The following is an 18,318-nucleotide window of genomic DNA, read 5'->3' on the forward strand; positions in this document are numbered from 1 at the left end:
CTGACACAATAGGGTGGGGAAGGAATCAGCCCCGGCAGTCATGTGCAGGGGTCAGCAGCCAAGTCTGCTGTCAGGGCTGTGGAGTGTCCAGCTCTTTGGCTTCCCTTCCCACTGCCTTTAGGCCTCTCGGCTGCGAGCTGGCTCCTTGCTCATCAGATTCTGTAATCAGAGAATCTTAGAGCAGTAGGGAGGCTCAGTCCTTGCAACAGAAACAGCAAAGCTCAGGCACATGATGGGCTTGTCCAGAGTGGGCTAGATGCTTTGTGATGGATCCTTCGCCTGTGGCAGAAACTGGTGCTCCTCGGATCACAATGGTCTGGTTGGATGTCCACTGGGGAGCCATATGCTCACCAAAGACCCTCGCCGCTACTGTGGAGAATGTCCTGCCCAAAATCCAAACCAGGAGAGACTTCCTTGCAGACGGGGAGGTCTTCTTGTTTTCAGATGGCATCACAATAGTTGCAATAAACCTGGAACACTGCGGAGCCTCCTGAGCTGTAGTCTTCAGACCATTTGCATGGCCATCCACACAGGAAAAGCCAAGTGGATGAGGAAGCTTTACAGATTATGGCCAGAACTTAGAGAGTGTATCTGGGAATGCTTGTCCAGCACCTATACCCAGATGTAAAAATGAATTACAGTTTGGATCTAGAATCAAACAGAAAAAGAAGGGGCTGGATCGCCTTCAGGGGCTAACGCAGCTCCTCCCAGAAACAGGGGCCCAGCATCCCATCAATGGCATGGTGGAGCGGTGATTCATAGAACAAGTCCCGAGTTTTCCTCAGGGGACTCAGGGCCAAGGACTACTGTGTTAACAGACAAGGGGCTTCCAAAGAAAGTCGAGTGAAGGATGTTTTCTGGAAAATGGATGAGGAAAAGGAGAGACCTTTCATGTCTGTGGCCGGGGGAGAACCCGTCCCTAAACAGGGAGCATGGTGATCATGGAAGGCAAAATGGACAGTCTCAAGGATATAAAATGGAAATGCTTTTGTACAGAATTAGAAGAGGAAAAATTGGGAAGAGTTTTTGTAGCAAATTTCTGCCGCCCAGGGCTTATAGGGAGTTGATGGGATTTTGTACTTCCAGGAACCATTCCTTGGTATATAAATGGTTAAGGGATAGGAAGGGGATATTTTCAAATGAAAGAAATGTATGAGAGCAAAAGCAGATGGCCCAGTCAAATGACAAGGCTGAGGGATAACCAGAGCCCAGCCCAAAGACATTTGTGAGATCGGGAGAAATGGAGGTAGGGCGCCAGCACTCTGGGTGGATTCCCTGTAGCCCACTTAGAAGAACCTGGACAGGCGTCCTGCATGATGGCCAGATGCTCCTGGAGGGAACATATGCACTAGTCACATTCCAGGGGGCTCACGGGCTTCTAGAAGAAGGGGATCTTGGAGCTCGAAAGGTCTCTGAGGTCCTACTTCGCAGTCCGTGTTTATCATCACTGCGACATCCCCCAAGAAACACCAGTCTGGCCAATTATAATTTATTATCTTACTCAAGGACAGCCCGTGACTCTCTGTGGTCTCTAGGACCAGATCCAAACTCTTTCCTATCTGGCTCTAATCTCCCTTTCTGGACTCACTGAACATTGCTCTCCTTCACACATTCATGCTCCAGCCAAATTGGGCTCTGGGTTATTCCTTATATGTGACATTTCCTCCTGCTGCATCCCTCCTTAGAATGCCCTCCCTCTTCTCGCATGGTTCTGCCTCCTCCCCAAGACTGATATCTGCCTATGGTCTTCCCCACAATTTCATTTCTGATTCCTTGTGTACTAGCTTGATATTGATAAATCTGCAGACTTGTCTCCCCTAATAGAATGGGATTCTACAAGGGCAAGGAGAATGCCGTTTGACCTTAGTAACTCTCAGTTATTCTCACAGTTCCTAGCACACAGTTGGCATTTAATAAATGAATGAATGGATTTTATTAAAGAATGAACTAATAGACAAAAAAGGGCTATATATGGCACAAAACTGCACAGGTTGTTTGTGATGGGGACGGGATTCAAACCCATTTTAATTTAATGTCCAGAGGGACTAAATTTCAGGCCATAGTCCTCCCATCTAGGAAAAACATATGCTTCCAGGGAGACTAAACTCTAAGCGCTGTTATGAGCTCATTGTTCCCCAGAAAGGCCAAGGTGGGCCCCAGTAGGCAGCCAATGATGTGTACCACTGACTTCATTTATTCCGTTTCTGCTACTTCCTAACTGTGTCATCTCAGATAAGTGACTTAGGACTTCTGGACTTCAGTTTTATCATCTGTAAAACAGGATAATAATAGCAACTCCACTGACCACACAGGGCTAGTGTGAGAATTATGTGAGATTATGGATGTAAAGGACTTTTAAAGTACAATAGAAATGCTGCTGATGTTTGCAACAATAATAGTAAACATTTCTGTTGTTCGGTATGTTACAGAGTACATTTTCTTCTTTGATCATCACCACTATTACTGAATGTCAGATTCATGTAAAGTAATTCTGGGAAGCATTTTTTATTTTTAAAAAGATTTTTTACAAGTATTTATCATCTCATTCTTCTTAACAATAACAGAGGGGGAAAAAACCTCTTTTAACAAATATCTATACTGAAGAAACTAGAATTACTACATAGACTGGGACCAAATTTGTATGTGTGCTATATTTTAAGTCCCTATCTGAGAAGCATTTTATTAAGTGTCTATTATGTATCAGGCACTACTTCAAGTACTTGGAATATAAAGGCAAAAATCAAACATTCCCCGCTGTCTTGGGGGCAAAGAATGGATAGATAGGTAAACCAGTATGAAATACATTCAAAGTGATAAGAAAGTAATTTTGAGGGGGAAGGATACAATAAGTGGGAGGATATTCTGCATAAATTGGCAAAGAGATGACAAACTTATCCATATTTACAGATACCTTTGTGGTTTATTTAGAAAACTGAAGAGAATAGGCAAAGAAATTCATTGAAAGGGGAAAAGGGAGAAGGGGAAAAAGCATGTATTAATTGCCTATGGTATGCCAGGCACTATGCTTTACAAATTTATCTCATTTTATCCTCACAACAACCTTGGGAAGGCGGTATGATTGGTACCCTCATTTTATAGTTCAGACAGCTGAAGCAGAGGAAAATGGGCTCCACCATTCACCCTATTTTGGCCAAGCTTCCAGCCACAAGCCCCACTTTATTTCGCTGGGCCTGTCAGATCTGAGAGCACAGGGGTAACTTGCACTCAGAAGGAGGCACTGGAGGACTTCAGTGAGGGATGTTGATCCTGATACCCTCCTACATCTGGAGTGCTTAATGGTTTACAAAAAATTAGGCAGATCCATCTACTTACCAGTCTTCTCTCTGGTTAATGTACTGCTTATAGTATTCTTTGGGCTATCTTCAGATTGTTTCCTTTGTCTAATTTGAATGCATCAGCACTTGAAAGTTGTCTTTCTTGTTTATGGTCAAAAAAGGTCCTGGGACCCGAAGGCCTTGAGATGGAAGGACCCTCAGAGATGATTTAATCCAGTTTTCTCATTTTCAAGGTGAAGAAACTGAGACTCAGGCGCATGATCTCGGGCAGATGACTCCCCTCTCTAAAGCCCAGTTGCTTCCTACTAAATAAATAGCCCAATTAGACTCTCCCCGAGCTCCCTCCCAGCTCTCAAGCCCATGGTCCTAAACTGGAGTGCCAATATAATCAAAATATCCCAAGATCTTTTCTGTCCACAGCCAAACTAGCCTACCCCAGAGCAAAGGAACTGATAACCCTCCCTCCTGGTGGAGAAGGGATACAGGAAGAGATGGTCCCACAGTCCAAGGGGAAATCTTGGGGATTTGCTGTTTGGGAGTCTAAAAAATAATGTTTACAAGACTTTGCATTTGTTTCAAATTATTCATCTCGATTGGAAAGCGATGGGTCAAGTTGTTCCGTGCTAATGTAAACACCAACACTTGGAAGGCCAGCCGCTGGTTCCGCGAGAGACCGATGCTGGGGGGGGGGGGGGGGAGGGAGAGGGGGGAACTGCATATTGATTTCCTTTTTATTTCTACTTAAATCCATTTTAAACTTCGGGGGAGATGAGTTAGAAATCAATGGCTGGACCCTGGCGTGAATTTCACAGAAAAGGTTGTTGAAGAATGGTTTGGGGCCTAGTTCCACAACAGTGACACTTTCAGAGCCTACTGTGCGAGGAGTTCTGTGCTTTGCACTGCAGAAGCTCTTGCCTTTGTCCAGATCCTTGCGGATGCTTGCAGTCCCCCCTCCTCCACCTGGTAGAGTTTCTCCCTACTAGGCTCAACTTAATGCTTTGCACATGTTTTTGGTATGATTTCATCATTGTAGCAAATTCCATTCCCAGGATCGGAACTCCCTCCACCAATACGATCAGCAGCATTTCTGAAAGCAGCCGAGCGGCTTAGGCCGCTGAGAGGTGAAGTGACTGGCCTAGAATGCTGACGGCAGGGCTTGATGTGGGGCTTCCGGGGTCCAGGACAGGCTTTCACCTTGCCGGGGTTTAATTGGTGTCCGGTGAAAGGAGCTCAAGAGCTCAGTCTTTGGTCATCCAGGTGAAAGCCATCTGTCCTCCCTTAAATTCCCCTCGCACTGCCTGGATCTCACCTTGTCCCTGCATCATTCTGCCCCTTATCACTAGCTAGGTGGCTTCCCCTCCCTCCGTGTAAGCTCATGGAGAATAAACAGGGTATCCCCTGGCCAGTCAGCAAGCATTAGGCGCCTACTGTGTGTCACGGAACAGGGCAGTACAGGAGTAAAAAGAGCTCACATTCTTAAAGGTTTGGCTGTTTGGTTGTTCAGTCATGTCCCACTCTTCGTGACCCCATTCGGGGTTTTCTTGGCAAAGATATTAGAGTAGCTTTTCCAGTGCGCTTCCTGACTCGCTGCTCTATCTACTGTACCACCCAGCCGCCTCGACCATTCCGCTGCACCATGAAAAACTAAAGTTGAAACTTTGGCTAGTTCAACAACTCAGCTCATCAATCATTTAGTAATGCTGTGTTGTTCAGTTGTTTTCAGTTGTGTTCAAATCTTCGTTGGGGCTTTCTTTGGGGTTTTCATGACTTCATTTTGGGTTTCATTGTTAAAAATACTGGAATAGCTTGCCAGCTCCTTATCCAGCATACTCCCATTTTACAGATGAGAAACTGAGGAAAATATGAGTTAAGGGACTTATCCAGGTCTCTGAGATCATATTTGAACTTGGGCCGTCTTTGTTTCGAGCCCAGTGCTCCATCCATCACATCGCTGCCTCAATGATTTCACTTCAACATGATGAAACTGGATATTTCGTTTAATTCAACAAACTCAGTTTGTCAGTCATTTGGCTGTGTGCAGAGTAGCCAGTCTCAACCCTAATAGCTAGGCTAGAGGGACAATGATTACGGGAGAGGGTCTCATCTCCACCAGGGAGAGCCTGGGCTCTGACTCCGCTCCAGCTTTAGCATGACGACTCTCAGTGGAGCAGGAGTAAAGAATCCTAGAACCTCAGAGAGCGAAGAGACTAGACCCAAACTCTCCCAATGCAAATGCATGAATCCTTTCCAAAAATATCTTGAAAACAGGGATATCCAGCCACCGGGGCTGGAATTGATATCCACAAAGGTCAAAGCAACAGCGAATGTCATGGAGGAGGTTTTAATGGCACCATCACGGCCCCCTGGGCTTCAAATCTGTGGTGCAATTTCTCTTCCCTGGACCTGCTCCCCACAGAGAATCTCCTCTGAGGTGTGGGGAGTCCCTGAGTTGGGGAGGTGAAAGATACCAGAGGTGAACAAGGAGCAGAGGACCTCGGAGTAGACCTGTAGAAGAAGGGGGTCTAGTGTGGGAAGAATGGTACCCAAGGGGCGAGGGCGACTTGGGGGGGGGGAAGGCGCAGACCCCTCCACTTGTCTTCGCAGTTTGGCCTCTTGCTCCATCACCCTTCCCAGCTCGCTGCTCTTCCCCAAGTTACGGCGCTCTCTGACCTGCCGTATGCAGCGGCCTTCCCTCGGCCCTCGTCCTTCACGACCGTCTCTGAACTCGCCCATCGCTCTTTCCCCCATGATTTCCTCCTCTCTGTCTTTGGGACAGCACTTCCTCCCCATCCAAGCTCATCTTCTCAGCCTCTACTGAGTCGGCATCCAGGTCCCGCTCACTGACCATGTACTGGCTTCCATGGATCCCATTACCAGCTCTGTGCTGATGGTTCTCAAATCAATTTCCTCAGGACTAATCTTGGTCCTAATCTAATTAAGATCAACATCTTCAATTCAATGTGTCCAAAACTGGACTCGCTAACCTTTCTCCCCAAACCTGTCTCCCTTCCTGACTCCCCCATTTCTGCCCAAAGCGCAGTAAACCCCAATGGCTCCCTATCATCTCCAGGTCCAGATATAAAGTCGTTGGGCACTTAAAGCCCCCCCAACCTCTGCATCCTCCCCCTGCCCAGTCTCCTTGCGCCATCGCCAGCCTGGGTCATCTGTGTCCCAGGGACACCGGGCACTCCCTGCCTCCTCATCTCTGCCTCCTGGCTTTTCTCAAGTTCCGGATAAAATCCTGCCGGGTCCAGAAAGCCTTCCCTCTGCTGCTCACCTCCAATTTATCCTGGCTACAGGTGCTTTGTCCACTGTGGTTTATAAGTTGTCTCCCTCATTAGATTGGGAGCTCCTTGAGAAAAGAGACTTTTTTAGGGGCAGTGAAGTGACACAAATCTAGTAAGTGCTGGAGAATTCAGGTCCTGCTGACATCAGCAGCAGAGATTGTTTGCCTTCCTCTGCATCCCCAGGACTTCAGCGCAGTGTCTGGCACACAGGAGGCGATTAATAAATGCTTATTTGTTGCCTGACTGATTTCAGTAATCAGTTGTTGGTCATAGCTCTGCCTTCTGAGATGTGGGAGCCGCCGTGTCTCAGGCAGCGAGTGGGCAACACTTTGGGCCACCTCTTGGGCCAGAACCTGTTGAAGCCAGTGGGCCTCTTGTTGTAAGGGCAAGAGATAAAGAGCACAGGGTTACAAAGGAAAGGAGCAGCTAGGAGCTGGGGGGAAGTGCTTGCGATCCATGGGAGGGAGCTCCCTGCTGCCCCCTGAGCAGTGTGGGTTTGGGGGCCTCGGATCCTGCCTCGGAATGGGTCGAGTGGTCTTGGTCCTGTCCTTGCCCCTCCCAGGAGCCTCAGGGTTCGGCTCTAACTTCCCTTAATTCACAGCATTCATTGCCGAGGAGGGAATAGAAGCCCTGGCTCCCAGGCCCGCCTCTGCTGCTCACTGGCCCTCCGTCCCTCCGTGAAATACCCCTGGGACATCTGTACTGGTGACCTGGGGACTCGAGCTCTCGGGACCTGACGCTGTGCACGGCAGACACTTTTCCGGGCCTGGTCAGGTTGGAAGTAGAGCTCCCAGTCTGGGCTGGCTCCTGCCACATTTGTAATCCCTGCTGGCTCCCAGGGGTGAAGTATATACTTATGTTAAAAAGAACTTCATAAAATGTTTAATGGCATGGAGGAGGGGGGCAGTAGCAGGGAGTGCTTTGTGGTCGGGCCGCCTGTTCGAATGACAGCCCAGACAGGGAACATTGGGACTTAAGTAGCCCTCCTTTCATTAAATGGCATTAAACAAACGGCCAGCCAGAGAAAGGGGGCGGGGGAGCGAGGAGGGGGCTCTAATTGAAACACGATGTGTTCCCGGAGACCAGGGATCCATCAAGATTCTTTGCACCAATAATGCCCTTTGTGTCTGCTGCCTTTGCGTTCCCAGCTCAGAACTATGTCTGTGGAGGCACAGGAGAGCCCGGCAAAGGCCTGGGTAGTGGGGCCGGGGACCTGGGACTCTAGTCTTTCCCAAAACCTGACCTCTTCATGTGTGGACACCGTGGGGCAGCAGCCTAAAGGTAGAGCCAGCATGGCACTTTCCTGGAGTCCTGGGACTTTGTTGTTGGACCTTGGAACTCAGAAAGGTCTAATCCCAGGTCCTCATTTCACAAACCAGGAAACTGAGTCCCTGAGGGCACAAGGGACTTGCCACATAATAAGTTGGAGCTGCAACGAAACCAATCATGCACTTTACAGGATAATAGGATTTAAACCAAAAATCTGGGTTAGAAATAGTCAAATTCTCCCTGACCATTTTATAAAGGGAAGTTCAGGGGAGACCTCAGTAAGTAGCCCAAAGCCCCTTGGTGGTAATAATAACAAAAATTTGTTGTAAAGTTGTTAAAACCTATAGCCACTTTAAAGAAAACAGCAGATCTATTAGCCAAGGAGCACAAAAGGATATCCTGAAAGTGGCAGGGGGAAAAAGGGCAACATCACTGATTTCAGAGTTCCTGAAGCACCCTCAGCTCTGTCTTGTTGCTATTGTCAAGTGCTTATAAAGCCTTGAATTTTGGTATATGCATGGAATACACATTCGGGGATGGCAAATGCCAGGTGCCCCAAAGTCTTAGTGCAGTTATAAACTTTGATGTAAAACTTTTGGAACTTTGGGGACATACTGAACATAAACTGGACCTAATTCTAGTCAGGATGTTAAAATAGCTGATGTCTACTTGAAAAACTCTTTCAAAAAGGGCTCCAACAAAACAGCACCAAGAACAATTCATATAAAAGATGATATTTTTCAAGAAGATCATTTAAACTCCTTATCATACTACCTAGCCTTGATCCATTAAAAATTCAAAGAATATGGTTTTTAACAGCCGTGTTGCCATCCCAAGTATTCCTAATCTCCAAATAACATGGAATAAAACACTTTCCAAGGAGACCGAGACAAAACAATAACCAGCTGGGGGATAGGCAGCCATGTCACTGCTGCCCTTCCTTCCATACTCCTGAAGTTATCTTGCCTACAAAAGAAGCAATCATAGCCCAATTCTCTTATTGAATTAAAAAATTTTGTCATTTTATCCACTTGTGCATCTGTATTCAAATCATGAAATTTAAAATATAATTGTAGAGTAATGATTTATGCCAAGATCATTTCTATCTGAAGTCCATCAAAAAATAAAGATGAGAATAATAATAATAACAAATGATGGAACAAGAATAAAAAATAACATGAAAATTTCAAATAATTCTGAAGTAGAGATGGTCATACTTGGACTGAAATTACAAAAGGTTGCTTTAGAATTTGCATGAAGCAAACTAGCAAATGAGCAGACGAAATAATATTAAAACAGCCATTTAAAAGGTGATATCTGCAATAGCCACTATGAATGAACATATTGCCCATAGTATTTGACAGAAAATGGATCAGCACAATGCAGCACATGTGGAAGCTGCTTTCATAATCTGAACAGTAAGAGAAGAGATGGAACTATTACTGAATGCCTTTAAGTCTCCCATGGAACAAGTGACTTGAGAAATCCATTAAAGATCTGTGTAGGACAGGAAAAGACCATCAGTACCTAGCTGGGACACACAACAGAAAACACGAATGCCGTATTGTTCAATTAAAGGCAATAGAAAAGAACCATGAAAAGCAATCAAGGAAATTAAAGATATTAAAAATTCAAATTTCCCTTTATCAGCAAGTAAAGGCCAAAGTTAAATGGTCAAGATGACATAAGAGGTCAAAGTAGCACAAATAACAAAGTAAATAATTCAACACCAATCAAAAACTTTACAAGTCTTTAGGAAGTAATGAAATCAGCAAGAAGAAAGGCGGAACTTATAAAGAAGCAGGATGTGGGAAATTTCTCGTTATCAATATGCTAGGAAGAAAGTCAATAATGTGAAAATTAAAATTGGATCACAAAAGACACAAAAAGCTTACATACCATTAAAATAAAATAAAAATTTAAAAAGTATATTAAGGGAAGTGACTGAAACGCTAGCCTTTTTGTAAAACTGGAAGGGAGGACAGGGAAAATTATATCTAATACCAAAGGTGAGCACCCTAAACCACATACAGGGCCATGATTAACATGTGCATGATGATACACACTTTCTGAAATGCAAAAATGGATTGTGGCAGATTTGGGAAGTAAGCTAACCCAAAATCCATACAATATTAACAAAAGATAATGTCTTTGCTCCAAGGTAGCTGTAGAAAGATGAACAATTACATGACAAAAAGAAGCAAAGGGACTGAAAGGCTGACTTCAAGCATGTGATAAATAGGTCAGAAACCTTTGGAATAGGCAGGCATCACTCCCAAGAGTGATAGCAAAGACTGATAACAAGACAGTGGATTTGTCAAATATAATTGAATGTTTCTAACTCCTGGATGGAGCTTAGAAAATGCCAAAGGCCCAAGAATGGAGTCCAAAGGGCTCCCCAGATTATGTGTACATGAACGTAGCAACCCCATATCCAAAAAAAAATCAAGAAACCCATATTTGAGTTAGGCAGATTTCTTTGGGAAAACAAAGGGCATGAGGGCAACATGAGGGCAATTCAGTAACAGTTCACTGCCACCAGAAACTAAAAAAGAGCTATTCTTATGGAGCAAGCATTAAGTGATCAAAGGAGATTATCCAATCAATAATCCAATCAACAGAAGTTAAGCACCTACCAAATACTTAACAGGACATGACCATTACCTAATAATGATAAGAAGTATCTTGGAGAACACAGTCTTAAAAGTGGACCATTATCACAGTCAGAGCTATTGCCCACAATCACCTAGACCATCGATCCAGAAAAACTTAAGAACAATGGTTTTAATAGATTTCACTAGTCCATTATCTCCAAGCTACATGGAAAAAAAAGCTTTTAAGGACTTTCAAAGATCTGTTCTGGGGACCAAAATCACGTGGTAATGAGATGAAGGGCACATTATCCCTGGTGTCCTGTCTGTTGTATAACTGTGGTGTACTGAGGATACTTTTTCTGAGTCTAAAGAAGATGCACTTACATACTAATTGTTTTGTATTCAACTACAAAAAGCTCTTATTTTATACTTTGTGCAAAAATACCAAAAAACATTAATCATGTAAAAACAACAGGAGAAAAGCCATTTTTCCAGACATTATATATTCCATCAGAAAGATGGTGATGGTGGTGATAATAATGATGATGATAATGGTCATGATTACAGTGATGATGATAACAATAACAGTAATACAATACAGAATGGTATTAGGACAGTTGGCTAGCACTGCCGTTAGAGCATCCCGCCTGGAGTTAAGAAGACTTATCTTTCTGAATTACAATCCAGCCCCAAACACTTCCTAGCTGTGTGGCCCTGGGCAAGTCACTTGACCCTGTTTATCTCAGTTTCCTTGTCTGTAAAATGAGTTGGAGAAGAAAATGGCAAACCAGTCCAGTCTCTGCCAAGAAAACCCCACATGGGGTCATGAAGAATCAGAAATGATTGAATAACATAATGTGGTAGAGAAAGAGTTGGCCTTCAAACCAGGAAGGCCTAAATTCAGATCCCTCCCCCAACACATATTGTCTGTATAACCCTGAAAAAATGACCAAACTTCTCAGCATTTCCCAAATAATTCTCCAAGGACACAAATTGTGAAACAGTTTGTGATCTAAACAAGTTATAGGAATCTCCTCCCCAGAGGTATCAAAAGCTGAGGAAATCATAGGTCCATCTAGATGAAAAAAAAAACAAAAACAAAAGGAGAAATTACTTTAGTAATTTAAGATTTCACCCACACTGTGTATCCATCATTTCTTTTAAGCCTCACAGTAATCCTGTGATTACAGAAATTATTACCCCAATTTTACAGGTGAGGAGACTGAGGCAGAAGGTGAAATGACACAACTGGTCAGAGCCCCAGAAGGGTGATGGACTCAGGTGCTCCTGCCCTCTGCACGTAATTACATCAGAAAGTTTGCCATTTGGCTCAGCACAGTGCTGAGCATGGAGCCAGGAAGACCTGATTTAAATTCTCAGCTCATATCCTTGCAAGCTGTGCTTTCCTGGTGAGTCCCTTAATTTCTAGATCTCCTGATAGGAGGAACAAGTCTCAGTCTTCTTCCCTCCCAGAACGGGTGTAAGGAAAATGCTTCGCAAACCTTAGAGAACCCACACAGTGGGAGCAGACCCGTCTCCTGGCTTTCCCCCATCCCAGATACACAGTTTCTTCATGTTCATGGGAGGCAGAAGGGGTAGAACACAACCTGGACAGAGCCCAAAGTCGTGACTTCTAACCCACACGTCTCAGCTGCTTCATAGCCCCTCGACAAGAGCTAACTCTGTCTCCATTTCATTGCCCAAGGAACAGGACAATAGCACATGCTCTGCTTCCATTGCCAGGCTGCTCTAAGGATGGAGCTCCAGGCTCCACGCTCACCTCTCGGACTTCTCTTTACTTGGGATTTCGTTGCCATGGGGAAGTTTTGAGGCAGAACCTGCCTCCACTCTGTACATTGGCAACGAGTCTGGGACCGAATGTCTTAGAAAGTAGCTTGGGACTAGTCCAGGACAGACAACTGGGATATGTGCGATGAGGACTTCCTGACTACCATGCTGGCCCCTCCACCCAATGTACCACAGTGCTTCCCACCTCTCTCTCAGACTTTTGCTCTCCTTTTCTCTCTCTTTCTCTCTTCTTCCCTCTTGCTTTCTCCATCTCTCTCTTTCTCCTTCTCTCCCCCACTGTCTCTCTTAATTGCTATTATAATTTTAACCAAATGCTGTACATGTGGGAGACTATCTCAGCTGAGACCTTTGTCACCTCTTGCCCAGATTATTGAAGGAGCCCCCAACTGGGTGTCTCTACTGCAACACTGACCATTCTAGTTCATCCTGGAACCCCACTGCAAATATAATTTTTCCTAAAGTATAGATCTGAGCATATGACTCCTATTTGATCAACTTCAGTGACTTTGTTTCTTCCGAGATGAAATAGAAACACCTCCATTTAGCTTCTTGAAGCCCTACACAACCAGTTTTCCAGCCCTCTGCTGGCCAGCCAACATGGTCTTCTCCCTGTTTTCACACAAATTCCATCTCCCATCTCTGACTTTTTCATCTCCCAGCTGTATGGCTTTGTACTACTGACCATCCGCCTTGCCTAGAACGTGGTCCCTCCTCGCCCCACTCTCAGAAGTCCCTCTCTTCCCCGAGCATCATCTCTTGGATCAAGTCTTTCTGGGTCTCCCCAGCTGCTAGTGATCCCCTTCTGAGACTGCTTTATATTTTATCTCTTTTCATACATATGCAGTTATTCATTTTATAATTTTGCTACATCTAGTTGTAAATGTACTTGTGGTCTCTCCCATTAGTTCTTTGCTGGTCGAGAACATCTCATTCTTTGTGCTTGTATCCCCAGTATCTAGCCAGTCCCTGGTGTAAAGGAAGATTCCTTGGTGAGTGATGGATTAACCTAATATAGTGCATGAAGAGACGGAAGACCTGGATTCTAAACTTGGTTCTGTTACTGACTAATTGGGTCAGTGGGCCAGTGATGTAAGCTCTCTGGTTACCAGTTGCGCCGTTAGATCTTACTGTAAATAATGAGCTATTATTGAATCAGTCAATCATCACAATTAGAAGAGAACATAAAAGGTCCTGAAGTTATGGTTCCATGAGGTCCAGATGCTGGAAGGTTTTGGGAAGTCTTTGTTCAGTGTAGATGCTCGGGATCGGAGACCCCGAGTTCAAATCCTGCGTGCTCTTGGGACCTCTTTCCTCAGTTATGAGACAAACAGGCTCCGCTGGGTGACCTCTAAGCTCCCGGCGGCTCTGAAGCCTACGGTTTTAACTGTTTTCTGCATAGTGCCCATGTGCCCAGGGTACTGAGGACTCACTTGCTCCTTCTTTTCTCTTTCTCGGGCTCAGACGTGGATGAGTGCCTGGATAACAATGGCGGGTGCCAGCAGATCTGTGTGAACACCATGGGCAGCTATGAGTGCCAGTGCCGGGAGGGCTTTTTCCTGAGTGATAACCAACACACCTGCATTCACCGCTCCAATGGTAAGTGCCTGGGGGAAAAGCTGCCTCCTGCGCCTCCTCGTTGCCTCTCCAGTCCTGGAGCTAACCCGGGACGTGGTGGACTCGCACTAGCAGAAAGTGATTGGATGTTGACTTTCAGCCCTAGTCAGCCATCTCCGTCTTCTTCCCCCCTGCCCTCTACCTGGGTTTCTCGGTAGTTAAAACTGTCTTTGGAGAAGTGTTGGTGGGGGAGCCTGGGAGCTCAGTGTTCGCTGACCCCAGAATGCGCAGCTTCTATGGGGTGCTGTATTTCTCTAGGGCTTGGGGGAGATGCAGGGAGGGAGCCCAGTCCTCCACAAGCCCTACTGTTGGGATTCTTAGTTGGACCAGCGGAAGTCCTGTAGTGATGGCCCCTTGGCCCTGATGGGCGCGAGAGTAGGGCAGGATGCTGTGTGAACGGGTAGAAGGTGATGGGATTTGTGGAGGCAGCAACAAGAAGATCTAGTGACTGATCATCTCTGTGGGGTAAGGGGTAGGAATTGGAATGACTCAACTGGTTTTCTTAATGATAACGGGGAAGCTTGAAGGAGGATTGACTTGGGGAAAAATACAATCATGGGACCTTTGATGGAGATCACACCCTATCCATGCCTTGTTATCCTATGATATTCACTTTGTCCAATTCAAAGAAAAAGAGACAAGAGGGGCTTGGTTGGTTTTGAAAAAACATTTCTGGACATTCCTTATTTCTTTGATCTCCTTGAAGTAGTTTCCCAGATACTTGGTGCTCCAGGAAGCAGGACAGGAGTCAACAGAACAAGTAGATAAATATTGGAGCAGGAAAAAGGAGAAAATTATTAAGGGAAAATTAAAGATTTCTGGAAAACAGTTTTAGTGCTCAGGGGCTGGAGGCCTTGGGACTGACCCAGAAGCTCCAGGGATGTGATTCAGATGTTCTTTGGTCATTGTTTCCCTCATCTAAACTTAAGCAAGAGGTAGCGGAGACCAATGGAAGGGCAAGAACAAAAGCTGGCAGGATCCTCAGGTCACCAAGAAACTTTTTGTGATGGAAAGAGCAAAGAACGAGGACTTAGAAGATTAGGATTGTAGGAGTCCACTACTTGGGTGACTGTGGGTAAATCCCTCTCTCTTAGCCTTAGTTCCCTTTCTGGCAAAGTGGGGGTTAGAGTGTATTTAACCTCCATCCCCTTCCAGTTTGGAGATCCTTTCATTTGTAGAGTCCAGTTCCATGGAGCCTTCTCTGACTGGCCCAGCCCTTGGTGACCTCTCCCTCTGTAACAGATCGTGCCCATGCTGTTCACTGGACTTTAGCACATGGTGACTTATATTTAGATGTCCCAGTTGTGTCCCTAAGCCCCTGGAGGGCTGGGCCCATGTCTGATGCTCTTTTGCTTCCTCAGAGCCTGGTGCAGGGCCCTGGGCATAGTAGGTGCTCGGGGGACAGCTGATGCATTAAAGACTCTCTCCATGGGCAGCGGTTGACCCAGTTTGGATCTGGTCCAATCCAAAAACATTTATTAAGTGTCTACTGTGAACAGACCCTGGTGCTGGGAGCTGGGCAGGAGATGAAAAGACTTCAGGATTTGAAGGTCGAGTCTGTCTGATGGGGCTTTTCCCCCACCAACGCCGATCATAGTGCCCTCTCTCTGGAGTGGCAAATCCTCAAGCCAAAATAGTTGAGAGAGTCAACCTTCCCATCACCAGCCTGATGCTGGTGACCCATGACGATCGACTGACTTGTGACTGATTAAATTTGGGAGGCAAGGTTACGATCATGGAATCTGGGTGAATGCTGCTGCCCTGAGGTAGGATGAGGAAAGTCAGAGGGAGGAGCAGGTCGCGGGGAAAAGAGAATGGCTTTGGGCTGGGCTAAATTTGAGATGCCAGTGGGACGTCCAGATCACTTGGAGATGCAGGTCTGCGGTGTCAGTGCTAGAGGTATGTTTGAGAGTCAGAGAGGGACAATTGCCATGGTGCCATCTGAGAATAAATTGGGAAGTGAGCAAGAATGGAAATAAGTGTGTATTAAGTGTCTATGAGCCTGGAACTGTGCCAAGATACTTTACAAAGACTTCTTGATCCTTACAACAACCTGGGAGATAGGCACTATTGTGATCCCCATTTTACAGATGAGGAAACTGAGGGACACAGAGGCTGCCCTGGGCCACTCAGCCAGAAAGTGTCTGAGTCTGATACCAAACTCTATGCTTTCTCCACTGTACTATCCACCTGCCCACCATGTATGTGTGAATGCATGAAGGGGAAAGAGGTCTAGGTTGGCATCCTTACCTGGGAGCTGCTGAGGATGCACCCACAGCTCTCTGGGTGGGGACCCTAATTCCTTTGTCTTCCAGGCTTAGTAATTCTATCACATCTCAGAGTTAACTTAAGGATTTCCTTCTCCATTCCCCCCCCCCCAAGAAATCCTTCAGGTCCATGGCCAGAGACTGCATTTGCACTGGATAGATCATGGATGGTTGCATTCTGAGAGGTGAAGGGCACACTTCTTGTTCCAGTTTTGACCTGGGAAAATAATTTAATTTCTCTGAATTTCAGTTTCCTCATCTGCAAAATGAGGATCATGATGCTTGTAGCAGCTACCTCAAAGGGAGCTGAAGATCAAGTGAAACAATACCCATAAAATGTTTCATGAATATTGAGATGTTCTAGGAAAGTTGGCTTGTCATTGTTATTAAAAATAGTGATTATTATTGTAAGAATATCTAGTCCAATCCTCTCATTTCACCAACGAAATAAGCTAAGGGGGAAGGATCTGGCCCACTGTAACCAAGCCAGGACATATTAAAGCTAGTTCTCATCCTAAACCCAGTGTCCACACGCTCTAAGGGCCTCAATCATCGTCTTTATTTAAGGGTGAGGAAAAAAATTGATCACCTTTATGAATGTGACAGAAATCAGTCTATTAAAGCTGGTTTGTAAGTATTTGTTTAGAAAAGTTCAGAAAGGAAAAAGCTTTGTTTGAAATTAAGCTTTTGGAACCCCATACTGCGGCCCCCTTTTCCCTTTCTCTGACTGAATCCAGAGCTGAGAAACCCAATTCCTTGGCCTGGGTGGAGACAGAGCTGAGCCATTCCTGGGAACGGTGCACTTAAAGGTCATTATCTCCAAAGCCTGCCAGTCATTTCCCTCCAGATAAATTGTTCCCATTCTGGGCCTGTTTGGTGAATGGTGGCAGGGGCCTTAATGGAAACCACTTGGCTGGGCTGCCAGTGCCATCCGGATTTCAACTTGCACATTATAAAAGTCCTCGTGCTGTAGGGAAAGGCCCTGGTGCTGTCCAGGAGGGAGCGCAGAGAAGGCCACTGCGATGTTCCAGACCCAGGACGGATTTTATAGGGCCAGAGCAGACCCACGGAGAAAAGACTAAGAGGGTTTTTATGGCGGCAGCCGGGGGGGTGAGGGGGGGGGAAGGGAGAGAAGGCTGACAGATGCATGTAAGGCATCAGATTTGTGGGGTTAGGATCTGGTTTTTGATTTGAGCCAAGCAGAGATGAGGAGTAAATAATCCATATGTCTGTCTGTAAAGGGGTCAGTCCCAGCTTATGGACTATGGGACCTGGGCAAGCAATATGGAAATAGCTGACGTTGATAAAGCTCTCTTGGGTTTGCCAAGCGTATCTCTGAATCCTCACAATAAAACCCTGAGGCGAGTAGCGCAAGGGTGATCATCCCTACTTTACAGATGCCCAGAGAGTCAAAGAAGATAAGGACACAGATTTAGGAGCCACCGAGTCCAAGCCAGTTATGGATGAGGAAATTGAGAACCAGAGAGATAGAATACTTGGTTTCATTCAAAACTCAGCTTCTGTGTTTTGTTGTTGGCCCCTCCAGCTCTCCTTGTGTCCGGCAGCTAGTCCCTAGCTCCTCCGGCAGCTTCTAGCTACTATCTTCTTCTCCAAGATTATCCAGTGCCTGCTTTGTAGCTTTGATATTCCTATGTAAGTACATGTGTCTCCTGCACTGGAAATTAAACTGCCTTCAGTGATCTAAAGCAATCCCAATAGGCTTTGGACAGAAAATGCCATCTGCATTTAGAAAAAACTAAGGACACCAGTTGTAAATCAAGACATGATATATTCACTTCTTTTTTTTTTCTTCTGTTTTTTAATCTCTCCCAGTTTTTCCCTTTTGTTCTGATTTTTCTCTTCTAACATGGTCCCTAAACTAATGTGTGTTAAAAGTAAATAAAAAATAAAATAAAATTAAGGAAGTTAAGTTTCTTGAGGGTAGGGAGTGTTTTGTATTTGTCTTTCTAGCCCCCGGCACTTAGCTGGCTAACCTGGCACACAGTAGGTCTTTAATAAATGCTTCTTGTTGGATCATCTGGAGTCTGGGGTGAGGAAAAAGTGCTGTCCAGCCTGTTCAGAAGCACAGAGGCAATATCTAGAGGGCTGAGCTTGTGGAACGTCAAGTAAGCTCCTTGTTGGGAACATCACAAAGGGAAGTCAGTGAAAACAGGCTCAGAGG

At 45.5% G+C, this 18,318-nt stretch overlaps 1 protein-coding gene across 2 annotated transcripts in view; it reads left to right on the forward strand.

Moving 5' to 3' along the window:
• The window catches only part of SCUBE1 (signal peptide, CUB domain and EGF like domain containing 1), a 221,684-nt gene that overhangs the window by 48,566 nt on the left and 154,800 nt on the right, over window positions 1–18,318 (forward strand). For both annotated transcript variants that reach the window (XM_051962306.1, XM_051962305.1), the window contains exon 4: window positions 13,717–13,851. In XM_051962306.1, the coding sequence (XP_051818266.1) occupies window positions 13,717–13,851 (135 nt within the window). The remainder of the gene's footprint in view (window positions 1–13,716; window positions 13,852–18,318) is intronic.

Source organism: Antechinus flavipes, chromosome 5, assembly GCF_016432865.1.
Source record: "Antechinus flavipes isolate AdamAnt ecotype Samford, QLD, Australia chromosome 5, AdamAnt_v2, whole genome shotgun sequence".
NCBI classification, from domain to species: Eukaryota; Metazoa; Chordata; class Mammalia; order Dasyuromorphia; family Dasyuridae; genus Antechinus; species Antechinus flavipes.